This window comes from Rana temporaria, chromosome 8, assembly GCF_905171775.1.
Source record: "Rana temporaria chromosome 8, aRanTem1.1, whole genome shotgun sequence".
Classification (NCBI taxonomy): Eukaryota; Metazoa; Chordata; class Amphibia; order Anura; family Ranidae; genus Rana; species Rana temporaria.
The window spans coordinates 70,822,409-70,849,393 of NC_053496.1; the positions used below are offsets into that span (position 1 = coordinate 70,822,409).

General features: G+C 41.3%; 1 protein-coding gene across 1 annotated transcript in view; it reads left to right on the top strand.

Moving 5' to 3' along the window:
• The window catches only part of RTKN2 (rhotekin 2), a 118,924-nt gene that overhangs the window by 55,683 nt on the left and 36,256 nt on the right, over positions 1 to 26,985 (top strand). Inside the window, exons 4-7 of the mRNA XM_040361995.1 lie at positions 2,128 to 2,181; positions 18,261 to 18,378; positions 21,956 to 22,153; positions 25,151 to 25,245. Of these exons, the coding sequence (XP_040217929.1) occupies positions 2,128 to 2,181; positions 18,261 to 18,378; positions 21,956 to 22,153; positions 25,151 to 25,245 (465 nt within the window). The remainder of the gene's footprint in view (positions 1 to 2,127; positions 2,182 to 18,260; positions 18,379 to 21,955; positions 22,154 to 25,150; positions 25,246 to 26,985) is intronic.

The window sequence follows — 26,985 nt, forward strand, 5'->3', positions numbered from 1 at the left end:
TTAAGATTAAGTGCATTCTTGCGTGAAACGCTTCAATGTTCTGCTTGTCTGTGCACTTGGATTTTTCAACAAACCATTTAGGATCTTTCACTTTTTGGAGTGCGAAATTGTACATACTAAATCAATGCAAGAGAGCTTCCTCTGCAGTTTCAGTATCCATTTTGTGTGTGTATATGTATATGTGTGTGTGTGTGTGTGTGTATGTATGTATATATATATATATATATATATATATATATATATATATATATATATATATATATATATATATATATATATATATATATATATATAATGTCCATATATTTATTTCGACACAGGCTTCATACTTGGCTCTGTATTCCACCAGAATAAAAATAAAACGAGAGCAGCTAGTGTTTTACCGCTGATATAGCGATGCTTTTGGCACTCTAGTGGGGCACTTTTAACCCCGCTAGTGGTCAAGGAAAGGGTTACTAGCGTCTGTGTTGCTGCACTGCTAAATTGCTCTGCGGGCGCTTTGGCAGCCCTTCCCATTCATTTCAATGGGCAGGGGCGGTAGAGGAGCACTTTGTATATCGCTCCCGCACTGCCCCAAAGATGCTACTTGCCGGACTTTTTTTTTTCCTGTCCTGCAAGCGTACCACCCCAGTTAGAAAGCACCCGGCTTTCACACTGGGGTGGCTTGAGGCGGTTTACAGGCGCCATTTTTAGCCCCAAAATTTGCCCCATTGTTCAAGGGGCCGAAAAGCTCCAGGGTTGCTTTTGCAATTTTTTGGATCATTGTTCATACTGTACTGTGAATCCCCGTCCAATCAACTTTGCTGCATTTGGACAGTATATCTCCATCTCTAAACACTGCAGAATTAATCAGTCTGCTTTTGTCACATCAATAAACGCCAATGACCCAGTGCCATGCATGTCCATGCCATCACACTGTCTCAACCATGGGTTACAGATGACATTGTGTGCTATTGGATCATGAGCTGTTCCAAGCCTTCTCCAAACTTTCTTTTCTTCCTGTCATTCTGGTACAGATTAATCTTGGTTTCATCTGTCCAAAGAATACTTTTCCAGAACTGGTCTGGCTTTTTGGATTGTTTTTTTGACAAAGTATAATCTGGCTTTTCTATTCTTCAGGCTTATGAATGGTATTTGCTCTCGTGAAGTCTTCTCTGGGTTGTAGACTTTGACAAGGATACGCCCACCTCCGTTGACGTCCAGGCCTCTTTATGTTGCTGAGCTCACCAGTGTATTCTTTCCTCAGAATGTACTAAACTCTTGATTTGGCCACTCCTAATGCTGCTATCTCTCTGATGAATTTGTTTAGCTTTTAAAGCCTTATAATGGCCAGTTTCACTTGCATGGACAGCTCCTTTGGTAACGCATGATGTAGGTTCATGACAATAGATTACAAATGTAAATACCACACTAGGACCCCTTTCACACTGTGACCGCCAGCCATTAGCGGGAAAGCGCAGCATGTTTTAGCACCACTTTTCGGCCGCCAGCAGGGTGCATTTAACCCCAAAAAAAGGGTTACAAACTCCCATTTTGATGCGCTTTGAAAGACCTGCCCATTTATTCCAATGGGCTGGGCGTTTTGGGTGCGCTATATACCGCGCTTGTAACCTGCCCCAGAGATGCTGCTTGCAGGACTTTTTGAAATGTGCTGCAACGCACTGCCTGAGTGTAAAGTCACACTGGAATGAATGGAATGCAGAGATGAAATATATATTTATGTATGTGTGTGTGTGTATATTTATATGTGTGTGTGTATATGTGTTATACATATATATGTGTACAAAATGATTGAGCACCCCCCCCCCCATATTTACCCATGACTATACATCCCCATAATTTCACGCCAATTTAGGGATTGCATTGTTTTGCGATACAGCAGTTGTGGATCTTTTTTATGTCAATATTACTTAATTTCTATTTCCTTCTGAAATCTTTCTATGAAAGATTGTGAATGGGCTTAATGGATGACCACTCTACATCAAGCTTTTAGTAATTCTGTTTTCTGTGATTACTTGATGTAGATCCTGCTGTTTTAAAGTGGGCTGCCTTTTTTTTTTTTTTTTTTGCAATAAATGTACATTTTCCCGAATAACCATAATGTTTTATTGTCTGTTCTTCCTGCAGGTATTCGAATCCCACTGATGTGGAAAGACACCGATCATTTTGGCAGCAAAGAAAGTATGTGATTAGTCATATGATTGTTTCTTAGAATATTCTCATCTACATCTTCTATCTAACAGATTTCGTGTGTGTGGTGTTTTTTTTTTTTTTGGTTTGTTACACAGTACATCAATCATGAGCTTGTTAGTGAACCCTTAGAATATCCTAACACACATACCATAGATGGTATAATGAGTGAGCGTATTCACCCTAATGTGTAACTGGCAGGATTGCCATGTAAAAATAAAAGGGGGGGGGGAGCCTGAAAGGAAAATTAATGCAGCCACCACATCTGAGGACTGGTGAGCTGCAATATGTACAATTTTTGGTCTTGGTGTTAAATGTTTGTTGTCACAGACCTACAATGTGCATACCACATAGTGGGAAGAATAGTGTCTCGTTATTGTCGGTGGAAAAAAGTTTCCCATCATTGGTTTCAGTGGCAGGAATTGTGCCCCATTATTGGTATCAAAAGGAGGAATAGTGCCTCCAGTTGGTGTTCCAGTTCCCCAAGGCCAGAATAAAGGCAAGCAAAGAGCTGCAGTTTGGAGATCACTGACCTAAAGTAACAGATCATCAATTAGTCCTAAGAAAGCACTGTATCAGATGATTGCCTTGATTCTTCCCAATCCCATTGCTGCTGATATCCAGCCTCTGTCGGACACCTCCTGTCTCTATGCTACATGTGTTACCTTTTGGGATGGTTACATTAAAGTGACAACTGTGTGTAGTGTGTGTCTGCACGGCTTCCTGTAGTCTACACTAGGGGTTCATGTGGTAGGGTTACAATGCAGGAACGCAATTGTGGGACATGTTTTCATCCCTTTACAAAAAGGGCATAAGCAAGGACTTTGATGGCAGGATTGTGAGGTATTGTCAATCTGGTGGTCAGTTGATCTTATCTTGCAGCACCACCCTTCTTTTCAGACATCCTCCTCCTTTGAGACAAGTTTTTTTTATTGCTCTTGGACTATGAATTTTATTAATTTTTTTCATTTTGATCTCCCAGACATTGTTCTCATTCTCAATCAGCACCCAGGCTAGTGCTACCATTTTTGTTTTTTTCTGCTATGTTATAGGGGGCATTTAGAAATTGCCTGAGAAGTACACGTAAAATGCAGCTTTGTCTTAAAACCATTGACAGGCAAAAGTTTTTCTTTTTTTTTACCATAATGCATTCTCTGTAAACCCAAATTATTATTTTTTTAATGTCACAATGTACAGTATAAGATTTATTATCGTCTGTGCCCTGTCCTGCCACACAGTTAATCCAGCTATGAGCAATCCTCTTTTATTGTTCAGTGAAATAAAACGGACTTACAGAGTATAACCTTAGTCCGTTCCGCCCCCCTGCTGCGAGTGACAGCTTATTTACATATCTCATGCACTAGCTTCAGACAGGCATTATTTTTAATTCCCGCCTACACTCCTTTTCTGGAGTCATGTGGTTACTTTTCTGGATTTTGACTGGATATTTGTGATCATAGCAGAATTTAGTGTAAGTGGAGTGTAGAGGTAGGCGGGGAGTCTACTGACATCACAACTCCACCCACAGAGCTCCAGACAGCAGATCCACCCACAGAATCTGCAGTTTTTCAGGTCTCATAACCGACATAGGGGAGACATTTGACAGGCAAGGATACATGCAGGAGGCCTGTATATCCTTATAGATCAGCACTATTTCAGTAGTTTAGAAAGGATGAGAGTGGGTTTACATCCACTTTAAGGTAAAAACAAAGCCTTCTGCATTCGGCTCCTCCCTAGCACCCCCTAAATAATTACCTGAGCCTGATCTCGATCCAGCGCTGTGCCCAAGAACAGCGGCTCTCTCCTCACTGGTAATGGAGGCAGCAGCGTGAGTAATTGGCTGTCAGGAAAGAGTGGGGGAAGGTGCCGAGTCATGCCGTCTGTTCCAGTGGACACACATAGCCTGGCTCATGATCAAGCCTGCATTTGAAAGAGGGGAGGAGTCGGGAGAGGTGGGGGGGGCGGAAGAGGAGGATCAGGGCTGCTCTGTGCAAAACCATTGCAAGGGGCAGAATACTGTAGGTATGACATGTTTGTTATTTTTGAAAAGTTTATCTTTTACAATCCCTTTAAATTCTTACTGGAAAATAACCATGCACTTCCTGGTATGTAGGTGTGCCTAGGTGTACAGCCTCATGTTTTTTATATGTAGAGTATGAGATCATCTGACTGCTTGAGATTTGGTAATGTCACTACTGTAATGCTCACTGCTGTGCTCTGACCTGAGGAAGCAAACCCCTGCTTCTAGCAAGATTGCCTCCTCCATTTAGAGACACAATTAAAAACTAGGCATTGTAAGGCAATATTGGTGACTAGTGTGCTTTGCCTTCTGCCTACCTTTTCCAGATTGCAGAGTTCAGTTCCTCTTTAAAACCAAACCTGAACCATTCTATTTTTATTATGATATAAACTGAATCTCAAAGTTATAGGTTCCCTTTAAACAATTCTGTTTGCATAAGTTACTAAGTTGCTAGGTGATGACAGCTTATCAGACAAGATCAGTATAAGTCACTCTTTTGATGTGCATCACTTTGCGCATTAGCACAAAATTTGCATGCATGACTATATTCTGGCTTAGCGCTTTTCTCCAGTGGTTACATAAGAGCTCTTTATACAGTCTCTGAAGCTACTTCAATGTTCCACGAAACCCTTTAAATCATCGTTTATTTATATGTACTGCAAATCAGTCCGAAGATGACAACCTGACTTTAGCAATATTGCAGCGTTATGTTTATTAACCACCGCATGTGTGAAATGTGTTGTTTTTTTTCAGTTTTAATTCACAGCTCACATTATTTCAGATTCTGTGGAAATAAAGTATGTGAAAGTTTGTGTTTTATTTTATTAGTATTTTCTTAATACTTTCTCCAGGCTCAGCTGCACTTATGGCAGCAGCCTTTCTATGAAGCCAGGCACATGAAAAACTCTTGAATGTATAATTAATGAAAACGAGCGCACATTGTATTTGGCTTAACAGTTTTATTTGAAACCTATTCTAGTTGCTTTACATACAGAGAATGCTGAAGCACATTTATTTAGGACAGTCCGAGAAGCTGGGCATTAAAATAGAAATCTAGAATTTTATGCCGGTTTCTTTTTACTTTCTGAGGGTAAAATGTCACAAATGATTACCTACTTTAAATTGCAATTGGCAATCATATTGAATATATTCTGCAAATTTTAGGAGCTTATCACAAATGCTATTGTATCTATATGTAGATGATTGCACGTTTTGGATGTCTTGCTTTGGCGAGGGTGCAGGTGAAACCATAGCCTTACTGAATTTTGCTAATCATACCATGTTCTGTGCTCGATCAGTGGAATGAGAGAGGAAACCCAAATTGTACATGCACCATTCTTGTATTGCTGCTTTTTTATTTATTTTAGTTGACAGAGCACTACAGTGTGCACAGAACATGCAGACAACCTTTTAACCAGTGTGGCTATGGAAAGCAGTGGTTTTACTTTTGATCTTTTGTTACACTTTTGTGTGTGTGTGTGTGTGTGTGTGTGTATTTTCCACCTACAAACATGTCCGTTTTCGCACATGTATACCTGCTAGCAATGGAACATTTTTTTTATCTTGACCTTTTAATACTTCAATAAAGAAATGACGTTTCCAATCGAGTGTGTGGACATATCTTCAAATACACTATATTACTAAAACCAGGTCCATAAAGACACGGATGAGCGAGTTTGGGGTGGAGAAACTTGACTGGCAAGCACAGAGTTTCGACCTCAACCCAATAGAACGCCTTTTGGGATAAATTTGAGTGAACACTGTGAGCCAGGCCTTCTCGTCCAACATTAGGGCCTGACCTCACAAATGCACTTCTGGAAGAATGGTCAAACATTCCCATAGACACACTTCTAAATCTTGTGAACAGCCTTCCCAGAAGAGTAGGAGCTGATATAGCTGCAAGGGGTGGGCCAACTCAATATTGAACCCTAAGGACTAAGACTTTGATGCCATTAAAGTTCATGTGCATATGAAGGCAGGCATCCCAATACTTTTGGTAATATAGTGTTTCTTACAGGCCCATTGGTTTGGCACACATTTTTATTTTTATTTTTTAAATATCCTTTTCATAGTTTGCGTTTGGTTTTACAACTAGTGTTCTGTTTCTGTATATGAAGAGCATACATTTTATTCTATTATTGGAAGAGTTTATGGTTTGAAATTGTAAAAGCAATTCTCATTACTGAAAAAATATAATGTACACAATTTTTCTTTTTCTTTTCTCTCAAAGAAAATATGTTTAATTTATAAATGCTCATTTAAGTAGATATACATATCACTCTAATGGATCTGCACTGCAGTGGCAGCAAACAAAACTAATGAATATGTTTAGAGTTGTTCATGACAATATGATCAATAGCAGGCAGGATTTTTATATAGCCGAGTGCTGTGTCTTTATTATATTTTCCGTAGAAGTTGCCAAGAGAACATGGGGAGGTCCACTGATGAGCTGAGGATGTATTGGATTTGTAATAAGGGGGGGGGGGGGGCAATTACATGTATAATCAAAGCTACAGTTTTATATCTGATGCTGAGCTAAAGAAAATCAAATGGTTCTTAAATACAAGAAAGCAGTGGCTTTAATTACTTGCCCTGCAGATCGGTGTACTGAGCATTAAGGCTGATTTACACATAAAGTTTTAAATGATTTTGTCCAGACTTTTGTTTTTGTTTTTTTCATGTAGTTTTACGTTTTGAATAAACAAAAATCAAAGTGGATAATTTTTTTTATGGCCCTACAATTTTTTTTTTTTGGACCCCCCCCCCCCCTTCCATTTTGAGGTTGTGCGATATGTCCATGCTACAGTTTAAAGAGTCCCCCTACTTTAAGGATCCTGACAACCGCAGAGCAGGATTGATTGACCTTGTTTACTATCACCAGGTTGGCGTTGCAGCTATTGTTGGCCAAGGTCCAGTGTCTCGGGCAGTTCCCGAGTGGTCTAAGGTTGTGTAGTGAGGTTCGAACGTTGAACAAGTGTATGTGAATCTGGCGGTCCAATTGGTCTGTGGCCTGACATACATTTGTGATGTACCCTTGGATGCTTTCCTCTTGGTAGTGGTGTTTTAGCTGTTCTTTGGCTCAAAGATTGGCCTGCTGAGGATGGCTGCCTCTCTTGCTACTATATTCTATTGGGTTCGACACACACTTGTTCAGGCGTACACCATTGTAGGTCAGGTTTCCCTCTCCCTGTTGCGGAGCGCTCCACAAGGGTGCTTAGTTTATCTTGGGCATTCCGATGCTAGATTTGTGTCTTAGGTTTGCACAGAGGTTACCTGGCTACTCTGTGCACATTTCTGCAACATTCTACAAAGTCTTTTCATCTTCGGAGACTTGTTTTGCCCACAATTTTTTTTTCATGGCTGCAGTTGAAGGTTCCCTTTTCGTCCCTTTGTGGTGGTTTTGGGTGGTATGTTGCTCCAGTTGTTTTTGGTTTGCTCGCCCGTCAGTGTTTGGTAAGGATGGATGGATGACTTCTGGTCCCAGACCCAGTGGGTGGTGGATGAAAAAGCCAGGTGACACCAGGAGAAGGTGGAGTTTTGGCAGCTGCTGGGGTCCCGGAGGCGACACTCGGAAACTGGAGATTACATAAGGGGCTGGAGGAAGAGCCCAAAGGAACTCCACTGGTAACGGCACTGATTGACAATGGAATACTTCCCAAAAGCTGCTGGAAACCACCTTCAGGTCACATGATGCAAGTCGTCAAAAAGAAAACGCAAGGTCCATAAAGACATGGATGAGTGAGTTTTGGGGTGGAGGAACTTGACTGGTTCTGAGTCCTGACCTCAACCCGATAGAACACATTTGTGATGGAGCTGCATGATTCTGGCTAAAATGAGAATCGCACATTTTTTGCTTAGAATAAATATTGCGATTATCGCGGCATAACATCTTTCACATTATACAAATAACGCTGAATGAATGACACTTTGCTACAATGTAAAGTAGTGAGTGTACCGTTTGTATAACAGTGTAAATTTGCTGTCCCTTCAATAACTCAACACACAGCCATTAATGTCTAAACCGCTGACAACAAAAGGTGAGTACACCCCTAAGTGATAATGTCCAAATTGGGCCCAAATTTTCAATATATTGTGTGGCCACCATTTATTTTCCAGCACTGCCTTAACCCTCTTGGGCATGGAGTTCACCAGAGCTTCAAAGTTTGCCACTGGGGTCCACTTGCACTCCTCCATGATGACATTACGGAGCTGGTGGATGTTAGACCTTGCACTCCTCCACCTTCCAATGCTGGGCATCTCATGCCACCTGCAGTAGTTGAAATGTCAGTGTCAAACCTTGGGGGAAATGGACAAAACTGAGGTCAAACAATCCAGCTACTATCCTTAATTCTATATTTGTAGGTTGCTTAGTCAGATTAGTCAAAAATTTCCATCCAATTTCTGTTCAGGAATTTGTGGGGGGACTCTTTGCTGTTCTTGAGACCAACCATTTGCCATGCATGCCTTTTGATGCTGAACTTGTCTTTAGTGCCTCTTTGGACATCCTCAAAAAGGATGTAGCTGAGGGTAAAAGTACTCATTTGCCACAGCAAAAGAAGCCTAAACCAAAAAATGTTCAGACACATTTCCCCCTCTGGGGCCAAGAAGGATTCCTTTTTGTTATTCCCAGGCTTCAACCTGTAGGACAAGATTCAATCCAGGGCCCCAGTTCAGCTGCAAACACTGTGCCCCTAAATCTCCTAAACTTTCAGACAAGTACTCTTCGTCATTGAAGGCCATCCCCCCACCCCCAACTTACCAACACCTGGACAGAAAGCATCTCGGGTTCATCAGTAGGAAAATTGGTTTTCATAAGCTACAAGCTGGCGTTTCCACTCTTCCCTCTCCTCATGCTGTCCACCCTGTCTGTACCTGCACAGACTGGCAGACCTTCATGCTGCTCTTGCAGGTCTATTGAGTCAGTTGTCATTGCTTAGAAGTCTTACTATTAACCCTTTCACTGTTTATAAACCAGAAGAGCATGCTTGCCTTCTTGGATCTGACGGCTTTAATGGTTGTCTTTTGATTTAAAAAAAACAAATTGCTTGGAATCCTCCAGTTTTGTAATAGCCTCCTTCCTTCAGGGAAACTTTCTAAGCTTCTTTGGGCCATAAGGACATTTTTTTTTTCAGCACATCAATGCTATATAATATATAAAGAACATTTTTTAACTCTCTGCTCCCAAACTTGGCCTCAACAGCCCCAGGGGTTCCATTCCAGATCCCCTAAACAAAACAACCATTTTTTTGTCATAGAACAAATCTGTTTGGTCTCTAGCCAAACCAAATTGCGTGGTACAAAAGACCAGATTATCTTTATCTCTGGCCTAGTGGCTCAGGAATTGCACTCTGAAGCTGAGGAAATCCTTTCTCCTGCTGCCTTGGAAGGTCCTAATGGTTGCCAGCCTGAAGGGCTGGGGAGAAGTCCTACTAGTCTTGTGCAGGGGACTTTATTGCCAGCAATGTTAATTTTTCTGACTTAAATGTTTTTGTTGGCTAAAACAATTCAGATTAATTAAACAAAAATTGTATTTTTGTTACAAGCCTATGACTAAAACTAAATTGCACTTTGAACACTGCACTTCCACATACGAATAAGTAGGGGACATCTACTAAGCTGCAGGGCCAAAAAGAAAAATTAAGAAAAAGGCTTGTCTTTTTTTCTTAATAGTTGATGTTGGTATAATATCAGCAATGGCGTTAAAGCCAATTGATTTTTACAGTGTTTTTTGCTTGTCAAACTATTTTTTTTTTTTTTTTACAAAACTTGGTTTTGTTTATAAAGACGTAAATCGCAACAGTTGAATGTGCAGTAACCACCAGAGAGGAACCTGAAATCTACTTCTGGCAAGAGAGGTAGACAAGATTCCAGCCTGAACAAAACTCCATGTTCCGGCCTTGTCTATCATTTTACATTTCAGGTGTGGCCAATTGCAGCAAACTACTACAGCTGTCAGCTCCTGGCAATGGTTCAGGGGTTGGGGGAGTTGAATGTGGACCACCTGGCCATAAATTCAATATAACAAACTTGTAGCTTGATCTATGCCTTTTCCTATTTTGTTCTACAGTATAGAGATGGAGGGCATTCTGATGGGTTGCATGTGATATTCTGATCTGATTAAACTTCTGGCACATACCCTGTAGGCTCTCCAGATGCACCAGGACCAGTTTACCCTGCTCCATGATGTTGGCAAGCTGCACATGAAAACGCACTGATAGGTGGCTTTGAAATCGCAATGAAGTAGCGATTGCCAGTGCCTGATTCCTCCTGAACGTAGTATATAACAGTTGGTGCAAAAAAACTGAATCTCCTGTTAATGAATGCCAGTAAACAGTTTTTTTTAAGGCAGGGCTTGACAAAACCCATTCACCAGGTCACCAGGTGAATGGAAATTGGGCATTTGTAGAAATTGGGCATTTGTCAGCCCATTCACTGTTGGCACCAAGGGCAGGGATGCACATGTAGTTCTGGCGACAGGTAGTTTACTTGTTGGATGGAATGCATTTACATCCAAGCACATAACCCCCCCCCCCCAAAAAAAAATATATATTGAGGCTCCCCCCACCCCCACATATAAGCATGTACAAACAAAAATGCACGCCTTGGGACGCCTATGCCTGAAAACATTGATTGCGATACACATGTTGCATATCGCCACGCCATCGCCACGCATGCCGAAATGAGAGCAGTATTAATATGGAAAATACAGGGTACTAAAGTGTGTTGCCATTTCACAGGCAAAAGCAATGTTAAGGTTTGACCTGTTTATCCATTTACTCGGTGCAACATCAGCTATTATATTTAACAAAAAAGTTGGGCAATTTATTGCGTTTTTAATGTGTTTGTTTACTGAAATGTTGCCTTTGCGATTTTAATATTGTGTGACATAAAATTAGAACTACCACTTATTTTATTCTCTAGTGTGTCACAGGGCTACATAAGAGAAGGAGTTTTGTCTTTGAGAGTAAAGCTTTGTTAGTTAAACAAAAAACTGACTAACTTTAGCTTGCTCCTAGATTGAAATTTGTCAAGCCATGTTTTGTCGTAATTGCAAAAATCCTGTGTTTTCAATCTTCTTTTTTTCACTCTTGTCACTAGCATTTCTTGTTGCTAAAAATCACAAACATGTTTACATGTATAATACATTTTTACTTTTGACTGGGGTAGAAACAGGGTGACATGAGTCAGGAAATATAAATCGGGTCCTGCCATCTGGTCTTCCTGACACTCCCTGTAGCATCACCTTTTCACTGTTCCAAAAAAATCTGAACTATCTATGAGCAAATAAAATGTAGATGCACTTTAATGGGACTGTTTTTTTTTTTTTTTTTTTTTTTTTTTTTTATAAATACTGTCATTAAAATTGATTATTTTGTTGCATATTTTAAATGTTGTCTAGCAACAAACTTTAAATGTGTTTTATAAACAAGAGATCTATAAATTTTAACAGCTTAATAACCATTTTTTTTAGTTTTTAATTTATAGTGTTTCATTGCAGTATAAGCTGCTTTTACTTGTAACAAGCTTTTTATACCCTGCCAGCAGACATAATCTTTTAATACTGCCAAGAAAATGTTTCCATTAATGGCTAGCAATGCTTTTTGATGATCTTCTCTTGATATACTTCAGCTAGTTGATGTAAAAAATACAAAGCTGACCTTTTGCATTGTGATAGACCTAGATGGAAAGCATCATATGAAGCAATACATTATTGTGAAGCAATCTTGTCTTTTTTCCTATAATGTTCCCCAATGAAATGTGTAGAAGATAGGATGGTTGGTAGGAAATGCTTAATGCAACATAAAATGTTCTAGTTTCATCAGCTTTGCTATGCAAATTGACTGACTTTTACATTTAAAACAAAAGGTAGGCTGATTTTCAATTGCCACATAATCAGTTGTTGTAAAGTTTGTCTGCAAATTATTTTAATGTGCCCTAAACACTTAACGTGTGCATTATTACATTTCATTCTGGCATTTTATATATAGATTGTAGTTTCTTCTTTGTGACTGTTCATATATAGTCTGTATCCTTGCAGAGTGAGGCCTTGTACACACGACCGAGAAACTCGACAGGCGAAACACATCGTTTTCCTCGTCGAGTTCCTTGTTAGGCTTGTCGAGGAACTCGACAAGCTTGCTTTGCGTACACACAGTCAAGCCAAAATCTCCTCGTTCTCAAATGCGGTGACATACAACGGCAGGGGAAGTTCGATTCCACTGGCTAAACTCTTGGGGCTGCTTTTGCTAATTTCATGTGGTTGCGTGTTAAGTAAAAGTTTGGTAAGAGACAATTTGCACTTTTCAGTCTGTTACAGCTTTAAAAATGTGTTATCTCCATTACAAATGCTACTTTTACTCCCGTCTCATACTTTAATCTGAGCAAGCGCGGGTTTTTTAGCATACAGACGTTCGAGTTTCTCGTCGAAAACCAGCCCGACCAGAAACTCGACGAGCCAAATCAGACTCCCGTCGTGGAAATAGAGAACTTGCTCTCTTTTTGGCTCGTCGAGGTTCTCGACAGTTTCCTCGACGAAAATGTACACTCGGCAAAAAAATATCTCCCAGCAAGGTTCTTGCTGGTCGTGTGTACGAGGCCTGACTGTTGACACAAAATCCATTACCAGATGAGAGGCATAGAGATTATATTACACAGAATAAATATGATAAATGATGGTTGGGATAATTTTTTTTTTCAGGTAAGTTTCAGGTAAGTATGAAACCTTGCATATCAATATTGTGTTCTATCCAGCTAACAGGTGGAGCTCTAGTCTCCTTTTCACGGACACACACTGACCACTTGGGTACACCTTGCTAGTTCCGGGTTGGACCTCTTCAGAACTGCTGTCAATCAAATCCAATGACGCTTGAGCGGGGGGTGGGCCCGAGTCCCGCTGTATGTGTCAATGGACGCAGCAGCAGGACACAGATGCGTGCCCGCACAAGTTCCCCCAGGGAAAATGCTTCTCCATCTGGGCACTCAATGTGGGGAGGAGCTGGGAGTGCCGCTGGGGGACTCCAGAAAAGGAGGATTGGGGCCAACCTTGCACAGAGGTGGTAAGTATGACCAGTTTTGTCTTCATTTTGCAAAGAATACTCAATCACATGCAAGGAAAATTAAACATGATTGGATGATCGAATTCAGCATCGCTTTCCCATTTCAGAGCTTCCACTCAGATCTAGAACAATTGCACTTGGAGTGCAAAGTATTTTTGCCTTTAGTAAATCAACCTCCCTGTCTAGAACTGTACACTTAATCCTCTAGGTCAGGGGTCGTCAACCCCCGGCCCACTACCGGGCAGTGGCGCTTCTGCAGTCGGGCCGCGGGTGCTGGCGGCCGGCAAGGGAGATGCTCGGCTGCCCGTGTCCTGCCGAGAATTGTCCCCCGGCACATAATACCCGCAGAACACCAGCATGAGAGCGCTGTGTGGATGGGAAAAAGCGAGCGGGCAAGCAGAGATGATATCTCTCTCCGCCCCCCCGAATCACCCCTCTTCCGCCCTCAAAGCCAGTGCCTGTCTGTGTCGGAGATTCGGCGGGGAGCAGAGAGATGACATCATCTTACACTGCCCGCATCACCGCTCTTCTGCAACTCCTCGCTGTGTGAAACTTGCCGGCGCAGATTGCCTCTGAACAAGGGAAGGGAGACCAGATCAATAAAGCTATGCTTTATTGATCTGGTGACAGGCAACATGGCTAGTGACAATCCACATCTGGTGACAGGCAATGTGGCAGGTGGCAATCCACATCTGGTGACAGGCAATGTGGCAGGTGGCAATCCACATCTTGTGACATTCCCCATCTGGTGGCAGGCGACAATCCACATCTTGTGGCATTCCACATCTGGTGACAGGCAATGTGGCAAGTGGCAATCCACATCTGGTGACAGGCAATGTGGCAGGTTGCAATCCACATCTTGTGACATTCCCCATCTGGTGGCAGGTGACAATCCACATCTTGTGGCATTCCACATCTGGTGACAGGCAATGTGGCAGGTGGCAATCCACATCTGGTGGCAGGTGGCAATCCACATCTGGTGGCAGGTGGCAATCCACATCTGGTGACAGGCAATGTGGCAGGTGGCAATCCACATCTTGTGACACTCCCCATCTGGTGGCAGGCGACAATCCACATCTTGTGGCATTCCACATCTGGTGACAGGCAATGTGGCAAGTGGCAATCCTCATCTTGTGGCAGTAAGCATGGCAGGTCATGTGGCAAGTGACTATCCACATATGGTAGCAGGTGACAGTGGCAAGTGACATGTCAGGGCTCCCACTGATTCTACATTATGGTGAGCTGAACTATTTAATTTATTACTACAATGTAATAATAGAAAAAATGTGCTTCAATCACCCTGACACCATAACAAGCATGGTGCCGGGATGATTGAAGCAGTAACACCAGCCATTGCCCGCGAAAAATTGTGACCCCCCCGGTCCTTAGCACAATTTTCTTCCACGCAGCTGGTCCCCGGTGCCAAAAAGGTTGAGGACCACTGCTCTAGGTATCAAAGGGGCATTCTTCATTTTATGACATTTTGTGCAAGTTGTGTAGTTGGTCATTTGTGCAAACGATCATTTGTACCTTTTGTGTGCAAGTGTAGGTAATGGCCTTATCCAGCACCGCTCATGCCCACTGATGTGTTTCATCCTGCTTACAGGGGCTTAGTCATGGTGGTGCCCTCTGATGTGGCCAGTGGAACGGTGCTGGCTGAGCCCACTACCTACACTTGCGCACACACCGGGCTGGGTTGAGTGGCATCCCACACTTTTTACTTGTTGGTACTTCTGGATGAGTGAAAGGACACCAGCTCCTCACCCCCCCCCCCCCCAGGTGGGTATGGCCTACAAGATTGGCAGGGCAGTAACAGGTTTTTCAAGGCAACAGTGGCCATTGGTAGTTTAGAGCATCTAGTAGCATGTGAAGCACAGTCAGATCAGTAAAGTGTGGCCCAAACATAAGAGCCTGGGCTATAAGCCCCTTCTTACTATTCCTGCGCCTCTTTGAAAGGATGCCCTATACAGTACTTGGTCAGTTCCCGGCTTGCATCTGCCTCAGTACTGTGATTTTTCTGTTGGCAAGCAGCGCCTGTAATTATCAGCTTACCTGTAGGTTAAAGTGGACAACCACTTTTAATATACAAATAGATAAAAATATAGATCAACTAAATATTTGAACGCATGACTATCAACACCGCTGTGCTTTGGATGCAGCTATTTAGGAATTGGGGTGTATTTGCTATTTTATTTATTCAATAAGTACCAAACTCGTGTTGAGGGGCGGGATTTGGTGGAAATCAAAACTGTGCCCCTTTCACACCATCGGACCGCCTGTCTGTTTTTTAGGCGGACCCAATTGGGCCACACTTGCCTGGCATCCAATCTGTCAAAATGTGCAAAAAACAGGCGTATGTCGATATGTTTGCCATCCATCCAGTGTTTTGGATCGGATACTAATTTTATGGAAATGGACATGCAGTTCGTCTCCATCTTACCCCCCTCCCCCATAGAGGAGAGCGGGCTCTGTCCTTATCTGCATAGTGGAGTGGACAGGACCTGTCATTCGCCCACTCATTGGGGATCAGCTGGGAGATCCCACGCGGAGCAGACAGTTTCCACTCAGATGGATATTGGATATTGCTGAAAAACTTCTCTATCTAGCCTCAAGCTTTTTTTTTCCTGCCAGATTGGTTCTGTCTGCAGAAAAAAAAGGACACACAGATCATAGTAAATACAAGGGAAAGGCAAATGGGTGAGCACCGCTCCAAAGGCTTTCCTGTGAGATCTTCAGCTGCCAAAAAATCCTGGGTGCCTACCTGGGTACACAAACCCTATATGCAGGTAGAAAAGAAGATAGCGACCCTTCCAGAGAATAAAAACGGCTAATTTTTTATTGTGCAAAAAAATTAAAATGAAAAATGCCACCGACACTCAAACCACAGAGGGTCAGCAGACATGTTTCTCGCTTCTGTGCTTAAAGCTGACTTTCAGTTATTTTTTTCAACTTTCCATCTATTAAATCGTTTGCTCTTGTTTTAACTTTGGATAGTAAAAAAATGTCTGCCAGTAAATACAGTACATTATACAGCCCACTTCCTGTTTCTTGTCTGGTAAAAAGCCTAGGCTTTTGACCTCATGCACAACTCTCACTCTCGTGAGAGTTTGCCAGAAAGGGAGGAGGGATGAGTCATAAGAGGGCCAATCAGAGCTGCGAGCTGTAGGTGTGCCTCTGTGTGGTTGTGTAAATTCATGAAGTGAACAGGCAGCAGCTTCAGATGCCCACAGTTAAAATGCTTGCTTTCAGCCAGACTCTGAAGATTTCTGCAGCATATTTGGCAAGTACACAATCACTGTGTGTGTGTGTGTAATAAATATATAAATATATATATATATATATATATATATATATATATATATATATATATATATATATATATATATATATATATATATATATATATATATATATATATATATATATATATATATATATTAGGGCTGTGCAAATAACTTTTAATCGATTAAACTTTAATTTTTTTGATCGATCAAAATCGTTTTGATCGATTAAAATTCTTTTGATTGTTACTTAACTCTCCGCCGGCTTCTGGGCCTTCAAGGAGTTCTGTCGGAGATCAGTAACGTCACGGACACCGGCGGGGCTTGCCGTGTCCATCTGAAGGGCTCATTTGCTGTGCCTTTATATCTGCATGCCGGCGGGACCTTACTATCTGCCACACGCAAGGGCTGTTACACTTCCCTCTATCACTTCCCTCTATCAACCTGGGATTCTACAGCCATCCACTGGGAGTTGTGATAGTTCCCTTCATGGGACATCTACATGCCGACGGACTGATGTTAACCTCTCCTCATCTGGATTCAGCAGTGGTATCGTTGTACACATTTTTATACCAGTATCTTACTTGGCTACATGTTTTTTTATGACTGCTTTTGGTACCGTTTGGTATTACTCACACCATTTTTACAGTTTATGTAGCTACATCGATTTTATCTCCAGTGCAATATTTATTTGGTTACCTACTTGAAGACTATAAAAGTTTTAATGTTATTCCCGTCGAGCGCTGCCTTTTTGTGTGTTTTGTATCCTGCCATCCATTTTTCCAGTGGTTGGTAGCTGCACTGGGAATCGGCCTGCAAGGAGATCAGCTAAAAGTAGTTGGATCTGTATGTGCGTTATAATTAATCGAAATTTAGTCAATTAATCCATAAAAAAAAAAAAGATTATATTAGTTGGAGGGAAGCTTCAGAATGGCAAAGATGGTTTTTATTACAAATTATGTGATCAGACTGCAGTTCCTCCTTAATCCTGCCGCTATCTTCTTTTCTACCTGCATAGTAAATACAAGCCACATAATTCATAATTCAAGGAATCAAATATGTGGGGTTCTTCACACAGTAAATTTACAAAATTTCAAGATTGTTCAAATAAATGAGTAGGCTAGAAATAACCGAAATGCACAAGGGCAGTGGTCATCAACCCTGTCGTCGGGGCCCACTAACAGGCCATATTTTACGTATTACCTTGGGGATATGCAGACTAGAATACTGCAATCACTGAGCAGCAAATTATATCACCTGTGATGTATTTCAGTTATCTTGCAAACCTGGCCTGTTAGTGGGCCCTGAGGACAGGGTTGATGACCATTGCACTAGGGTAATGAATAGATTTTTTTTTTTAATCAACCATAGAAATAGTTTTGTTTTTAGTAAATCTGAATCACAGAAGTTGCTCCAATTTGCTGCATGCACAGTTTGTTTCTGCCCCATATAATAAGTAGTGATGACTGCGAGAATTCTTTCATCCTCTACCAAAGATGGTTGGGGTTTGTCAAAGGAATTTAATTAACTTGAATATGTTATAGGTGTAACAACGAACAGTGGCGCCTCTGGATAATCCCTAGGCCTAAAAGAGTGTTTCCCTGCCGTTTGTCAGCATGATGCCTAATTTAAATCCCATCTTATAGCTTGTATGCATGTGGCCATGCAGATCCCTGTGAGCATTTAAATTATGATTCTTTTCTTTCTCTGCAGAATCACAATCCTATGCAGTTTTTTGCATGTTAAAACTGGACCATGAAATATTTGATACAGACATGGTCATCGTGGACAAAACGATGACGGACATATGTTTTGAGAACCTAATTGTATTGTAAGTACCATTTTTTTGTTTGCGTTTTAGGTTACCTGGCCCCTACATAAAAAGATTTGCAGCAAACTGGAGCCACCTTTTGGAAATTGTCCCATTTTTTCTTTTTCTGAGCCCTTACTAGTGAAAAAATATAAGTAATCTAATATCACTGACACAGTGATATAATCATGACCGCCTAAATTTCACTAAAATAAAAAACCAAAAAATCGGCACAGGCGAACAAAACTTTGTTGCTATCATGTGTCCCTTATTTGTCTTGTTTTTTAGAAGAAATCTTCCTCTTTCCTACCCCTAGCCCACCCCTCCACAGTAATCTTCTGTGGAAGTGGGGGGGGGGGGGTGCAAATAAACTAAAGAGCTGTCAGGAGCTCTCGGCAAGAGCACTCGACTATGCATGCCAGTTCTGCAATTCATAGAATCTGTACCACAGCTTCCATGAATGATATGTGAGTAGGGGACGGACGGATAGATAATTGATGGCTCCCCTCCATTCACAGATCGTGTTGTCATTCATAGTAGCTGTAGTACAACTTTGGATCTGGCAGGAAAAGATGGACATAATCAAAATGTCTCGATGAGGGCTGCTGACAACCCTTTAGATATATTAACTCTTGCTGGGAAGGGGGTGGTAGGCTGGAGTAGGATTTTTCCTAAAAGAAGAATTCGCACAAAGGACACATCTGTAAGTTTTATATCCTTTGTGCTTATTTTGAAATTTTTGATTGTGCCTAAAAGACCCCTTTTACACTGAGGCGATTTGCAGGTGCTAAAAATAGCGCCTGCAAAGCGCCCTGAAAGAGCGGCTCCTTTCACTCCAATGTGAAAGCCTAAGGCTTTCACACTGGAGCTGTGCGCTGGCAGGATGCACTGTAGGAGCCGTGATCACAACGCTCCCGCTAGCGAGGGTTAAAAGCGCCCCCCTAGTAGCCGAATAGCGCCACAAAAATGAGGGTAAAGCGCAGCTAAAAGTAGCTTTACCGCCGATGCCCCAACCGCCCCAGTGTGAAGGGGCTCTAACATCATATAACATCATATAATTTTGTTTCAAAACTCTCAGCCAGTAATGCAACAAATAAACGTGTAACAAATAAATGTGTGTGGACCCAACAAGTCTTTTCCAAGGCCTTAAAAATATAATAAACTCTGTCTCTCTCTTTTTTTTTTTTTTTCTTCACAAAACCCTATAATGTAGAGCTGCACGATTGGTCATTAAAGCGGAGGTCCACCCTAAAAAACATTACATAAAATGCTCCAAAGAAATAAAAAATTGAAGATTTTTTTTATTTTTTTTACTTACCAGAAATTGTGGCTGCTAGGCAGATTTTCCTAGTCCGTGGCAGGTCTTCTTCCTCATTCTTTGCATTTTCTGCTCGGTATGTGTGTATCCCAGAGAACAGCCGCCCATTCAGAAAACGCTGCGCGGCTCACGCATGCGCAGTAGGAAATGGGCAGTGAAGCAGCAAGGCTCCATTGTCTGTTTCCCTTAGTGAGGATGGTGGCGCCAGGACATGCCACGATCGACGAATTGGCCTCTGGGGGGGGGCGACCATTGCGGGGCCTAGGACAGGTAAGTGTCCTTATTAAAAGTCAGCAGCTACAGAGTTTGTAGCTGCTGACTTTAAAAAAAAAAAAAAATCGTGGCTGGAACACCGCTTTAAAGATTCAAAATTCTACCCCCCCTTATCTTAAAACGGCATTTCCCCTGATTCTATGTAACGAGTGCAGAGCGTTCTCTGCTCACTTCCGACAGCTGACAAAAAAATAACTATAAACAAAGTAACATTTTGTTTGTGAATGACCTTCGGTCTGTAAATGAGGTCAGCTCAACCTCTTCAAAACTAAACCTTTCTCTTGACACTTGTTTCTTACAAGTTAACTCGGTATTCTTTGCTAGAAAATTACTTGAAACCCCCAAACATTTTATATATTATATTTCGAATATTTTATCTCGCGCTGCATTTATGCAGCGGTCTTTCAAATGCATTTTTAAGGAAAAAATCTCTACACTTTAATAAAAAAAACACTAAATCATAAAGTTAGCCCAATTTTTTGTATAATGTGAAAGATGTTACGCCCGTGAGAATCATGCTCTTTATTCTAATATAAACAATTGTGATTCCCATTTAAGCCAGAATTGTGCAGCTCTACCATAATGTGAACATCACCCAGAAAATGAAATTGCAATGTTGTCCACACCAGTGCTCGTCAGAAATAAATGACCTCTTTGTTGAGAAAGATCTGAAGTCCTGTTTTTCACCGAAAACAAAATGTAACAGACGTTGCGTACCTGAACCCTGCCCAATATATTTTATCATAAGGGTCTTTCTCAAGACAAATTATGTTGGAGGACTTCAGGCACTTACTAGCTACTCCATCTTGTTTTCGGATACATGGAAGCGCAGGAGACATTTGTTTTGGATTTCGGGCGTAAAGAGAAGCCAGTGCAGTCAAGGCTCTCTGCTCAGAGCAGAGGGGAAGAACTGAGCAATCAACAGTGTTTGATCTCTGTTCTCACTCAAGAGACGGCGGGGGACAGTTTCAGCATCGGATCGATGCTACATCTACCTAGGTGAGTATAAATGTGTCTTGTTTTTTTATTTTTTTTCACGAGTGCGCCTGTATGGGTGCCTCCATAGCACACAGCTTGCTATGGGGGAGAGTGTCGGCGGGTGATCGCCAAACAAAGAGGTAAGGGGCCATTTCTGTGCAATATCGATGCACGGAGCTGGTAAATATAACCTATTTTTTTTATTTTGAAAGGTTGCCTTTTTATAGGAGTTTTTTAATTTTTTTTTTAAAAAAGTAATATCCCTCCAGACCTCCATTCCCCCATCCCAGCATACATATGTAAAAATTTGTACATTTGATGATGCACATTTAGCAACTGCCTGACACGTATTTGGTATCGCTGTACACACCAAAGTGTGGGAATTAATTCTAAGGCCATCATGTATCTAAACTAATGAACTATACATTTTTTTATTTTTTTAAAACCTCACTTATGAACAATATTGGGTAGCCTAGTTTGCAGCCTTTATGTGGATGCACACAAATTTTTAGACCTGGCGAGTTTTCGATCTATTAATTTAACAATGTCATATTTTTAGATTTACATAAAAATTGGTGTTTTTGTTTGTGTACACTAAAATTTTTGTTTGTTTTAAGCCGCTTGATAAGCTGGTGAGCAAATTTCATGCAACATAAGTTTTCAACTACCATCTCTTTACTTTACAGATTTTCTGCTTTCCAAAAATATGTTTTGGGGGTTTTAAGTAATCTTGGGACCAAAGTGCACATTTAAGTAAACTATCTGAATGCATATCCATATCTTTTTAAATGAATATACAGCGTAAACTACTACATGCGTTAGAAAATGGCTACAACATTCTTATCCATACACAATTTTACAGTTGATTTGGTCCTTTTTGTATGTAGTATCTTATGTTCTGTCTCCCTTATAAAAATCCCCTTAATAAGGAAACATTGATTAATCCATCTCAGCTGTTCATGTACTTTAATGTGAAGTGGACATTTGTTTTTATGATGATATATAACAGATGTTTAATTGTGTTTACAGCACGGAAGCAAGACCAGACTTTCAGTTAATACTTGAAGTATATAGCTGCTGCATGGAGGAATCGTCTATAACAAATACTCCCAAGAAACTTGCACGGAAGCTCAGAAACTCAATTGGGAAATCTACTGGGAAGAAATTGAATTCAGAAACAGAAGAATCTGAGCCAGAAGCTTTTGTGTTCTCAAATCTTCACATGCCGTGAGTTATTTTTGCAACCTTTAATGTTACTATTAAAGTATATATGCCGAACTTTGTTGTTGCTGTGAAAATTAATGACTAGCTTAGTAACTTGCTTTTTGCTTCATGTCTTTGCTGATGGTAATGGTAAATCTTACGCAGAGTAGTACACTGTCAATACCTCTAGATGTCACCATTGGGATTGTGCTTCATGGTTTTGTTTTTGACATAAAGGCCTCAAAAGGTAATGTTGGTACTGCTTGTACGATTACCTTTATATATACTTTAATTTGCAAACATTTAAAGACTGCATAAATACATTTTAATGGTAAAAGTCATATTTTGAATTATTGTAATGTTTATTTCTTATATGTTAATGAACACTGGTTCATGATGTTGCCTTTAGGAGACTGGAAAATTAAAGTATTTAAAACAGTCCAGTATAACCCCACCGACACACATCATATATATATATTTTTTTTTTTACTACAGTCAGAATTGGGACCATGTGCCCTTCATTTACTGGGCTGTGCTTTTGTGCTCTCCTGGACACTTTGGGGTTGATTTACTTATGGCAAATAGGATGTTCACTATGCAAGGTTATTTGCTCCAGAGCTTGGTGAATGTGGTGAAATAAAAAATTATAGAACATTTTTTATTTATTTTTTGCATATTAATGGATGATTGAAGTCTGCAGAGCTGCACCTCAGTCACTAAGCTCTAGGGCAAATTACCTATTTTTTCTTTAGTAAATCAACCAGTTTATGTAAATTGTGAGTTGCCGCAAAGCTCTTACAAGTCTGGTGGAACTTTTAAGTTTAGGGTTTTGCCTTTTGAAGGGAGCCTGAGGTGTGCTTACTACTGTATTCCACATGTCCCTGCAGGGATCATTGTGGCAGCGGCACATTTGGTACTAGGCTGGTTGCTGGAATTGAGCACGGCACCATTTTTAAAACTTTGCACCCAGTTGTCCACTTTTCTGAATCTGCCAGGCCAAGTAAATGTGGTGTTTGGCTGCTTTGTTGCAGTCTACACAGCCTCTCCTGTGTCATTGGCCAACACATGGGCTTCCTGTTGCGTCTAGTAGTGACAGAGTTGGCATTAACCCTTCCTGCTTCTGCAGAGGTTTTGTGAGTACCCCTTGTGGAAAATTCCTTATCTTCTGGTGGATCATAAGCACGAGGGCAGTGGTTGTGTGGGCCTTGCCAGCTTGCAATCCATTAAAAGTTCGAGGGGCTTACATCCTGGTAAAGGACCTGACACCGATAGCCAAGATCACTGTTCCCTGCTTGATTCCACTTGATTTTTCTTTTTCAGAAGAGGCATATACTGTGACACCGAGACAAGGCATCCAAGCTCTGCTGTGTCACTGGCACAACTGTTCCAAAAGTTACTAGCATGGATCCTCTTGGAAGCCCCCAGCTTATTAAAATGTTTCCAGTGCTCACTATACAAAACCAGTAATGGCCTAAGCCAGATGGTGTTTACCCCATTCCAAGAGTTGTCCCCAACAATATCTTATAGAAGTGAGATTCAACAATATCTTATAGAAGTGAGATTCAACTAGGTCCTCCCTCCTAGTTGATCAATTGAGAGAGCATTTTCTTCTTGAAAACCAGCAAGCTAATGCAGGGCAAAAGGCTTTCAGAATTGATGAACCTGCTCATATGTCCACTAGTAATTGTTTTTACACTTCATTGAACTCGGAATACTGTTAGTTCTCCCATGTGGCTGGCATGTTCTGAGGCATATATGATACTTGGCTATAGTGCTATATGCAGGGGTCAAGTCCTGGGGAAAAAAGTGTGGGAAATCCCACCAAAGATGCACTTCCCCACCCCCAAAAAAAATGATACACTCATATGCATAATTACTAAACCGCATGTTCTTTCTAAATCCCGCGATAACTCGCGGCAGACCTCCACAATGTCTCCTGGGAACAATGACAAAAGCTCCCAGGAGACATTGCGGCATCGAGGAAGTGACAGAATACACTACCTGATGAATCCATATACAGGAAACGGCCAGTAACATAAAGGATTACTAAGGTTCGCCTGCCCCTGACAGTGACTCGAGCTGGGCATCGCTGCTTAGTGAAGGATTGGCTCGGGCGGCTCGGCTGCTCTAGTCCTGCAAAGGGAACTGCGTGCCTGCTGTGAAAAAAGTGCAGGAACTCCGTTCCCACACATTCCCACAGGACTTGAACCCTGGCTATATGGGATTAATATATGGACATGGCCGGCATGTTTAAGTGGATTTAAAATATATTATTCAATGCAAAATGGCATGCTCATTCGTATCCTTTATGGCTGCATCTTTGTAATACTATTAAACAAGTGGATCCTGAAGAAGCCATAAGGCGGAACACATCAAGCCTACAGTGCTATCTTTGGGCTATTTTCACTGTATATGAGATGCTGGAATCTGCAGCTGTGAATACTTGCTTTTTATGCTTTTAAAACATGCGTTTTTTTGCTTTTATGTTTGGGCGTATCAAATATCCCCGTTTTTAGGGTAAATAAGGAAATGTAATTCTCTTTTGGCTTTGATGTAGTAGGAGATAAGGCCCTGTATGTGTGACAAGGTCTCCCATATATTATTTCACTGATTTATTCTACATGAATATCTAAAAATTAGAGATTTCCTCTAAAGGTACACTCCAGGTAAAACTGAAAATTGACCAAAGCTTTTATACAGAAAGCAGCCCACCAGCTCTGTTCTTTAGATTTACATCCAGACATTGCAGTTATATACCAGCCCTCTGCTCTCTACGTCCATTAGTAATATGGACATCTGAAAATTATTGCTAGTAATGCTGGTGACCTAATCCTAAATATGCAGATTACAGATGATTGGCCACTGGTGGGTTATTTTAGGCATTCTGGATGGTAATCTACCTATTATGAACATGTTGACTAATAATGCATATTTTAAGTTTCAATCTAACTAGTGAACACTGGTCCTGTCTGGTAAGCTCTCACCTGCTAATACCTTCTAATCCTCTTTGTCATCTCTCAGGGGAGCAAAATTCAATCTATTGGCTCATATAACATTCGCTTTGGATAGTGTGGAGGACAACTTTAGTACCCATACTCTTACTGTGGCTGGGCACGGTAAGTAGCACTGTACTAAATGTTTGTTGCAGTCCATGTTTACTTCACAGCATTATCTGCTTTAAAGCATTTAAATTTAAAATGGAATGTCTAGTAAAAATAAAACCTGTATGCAGCACACCTTTGCAATGCACAGTATACACATTTCCCTATGTTTAATCGTTTTTTAAAATAATGCAAGAATTCCAGAACACGAGGGTGGTGGTCTTACAGATTTCTCGCCCAAAGTCCATCTACAGCAGTCTCGTTTCTAGGATGTAAAGTGTTGGCTCCGAGTCCAGCACCTCACTTACCCATGTTTATACCCGACACGTCTTTGTGTGGTGGGTCATGACCATGTCCATGTCTTTAACTGCTTCAATACTAGGCACCACCTTCATGCCCAGGCCAATTTTCAGCTTTCAGCGCTGTCACACTTTGAATGACAATTGCGCAGTCATGCAACACTGTACCCAAAAAAAGATAGAAAAATTGGAAGGAAAAATAATTTATCCTTAGTTTGTCAGAAAATTTAGTAAATAAGAAATTTTTCTCCTTCACTTATCTGTGCTGATGGGACAGCACTGAAGGGTACTGATGTGGAGGCAGTAATATGCAGCACTGATATGGCACTGTTGGGTGGCATGAGTGGGTGGCACAGAGGTAGCACTGACTGGCATTTCTGATGGGCATTTCTGCTGCGTACTGTTGGGGCTGCACAGATAATCAGAACACTGATGATCAGTGCCCAGATTATCTGTACAGGTCTCCTCTGTGACGAGATGCCACTGAATCGGGTCTCCTCTCCTCATACTCTCGGTGTAAGGTGAAGAAAGCCAATAAACGGCACTTCCGTGTGTACATATGATCGGCAGTGATTGGACACAGCCCATCACATGGGTAAAGAGCCATCTCATTGGCTCTTTACCGATATTGGGGTTGCGGCATGGCTCCGAACACTGACCCAGTTTGATTTTTACAGTGGTCCACTACACATTTACCTTTGAGGACAGTTGCTGAATTCCTACTATGACTGTATTTTTTCAGGACCCTCCATTCCTGGATTGACAAATTTTTACCCTACGTCAGCCTATTTTTTTTCTCCTTATCGCCTGCATAATGGAGCCTATCCCTGCCATGTGCTGCGCTTTGGGCACACTGCTATGGTTAACCTCTACAGCACTTTGAAAGAGTGGTCACCTTCTTAAAACCTCACTCTGGTGTTTGTTTTTCTGCTGGTTACTACATGTGACACTTGTTTTCATTTTTGTTTTTCCCATTTTGTATCTTTGTTTTATGGGAAGCATGCTCCCACCGAGTTTGGTGCAGAGCTGGGATGGAGTGATTGTTCTGTTACTCACTGACATACTTACCTGACTTCCTCTTGTATGTTTTTTTTGTATTTGGGCTTTAGTCCCAGAATCCTTTCAGTTCACTCCCCCTACTGGATAACTCTTCAGCATATATCCCCCTATGTGGCGTTTAAACCCTTTCTGGCTAATGGCTTTCTGAGCAGGAAGATATCCTACAGGAAAGGCAGTATTTAAAAAAAAAATTGTATGTGAACCAGGGGACAGCCCCACTTGGGTGGTATGGAAGACGTTTAAACTACATACCCATATGCTCCTTTCTACCCGCATTACTCGATTTAAGGCCTCATCCAAACCTATCCTTCAAAACGTGCCACAACCCATTTACATTTCTGAGGCCCCATACACACGAGAGGATTTATCCGCAGATACGGTCCAGCGGACCGTATCC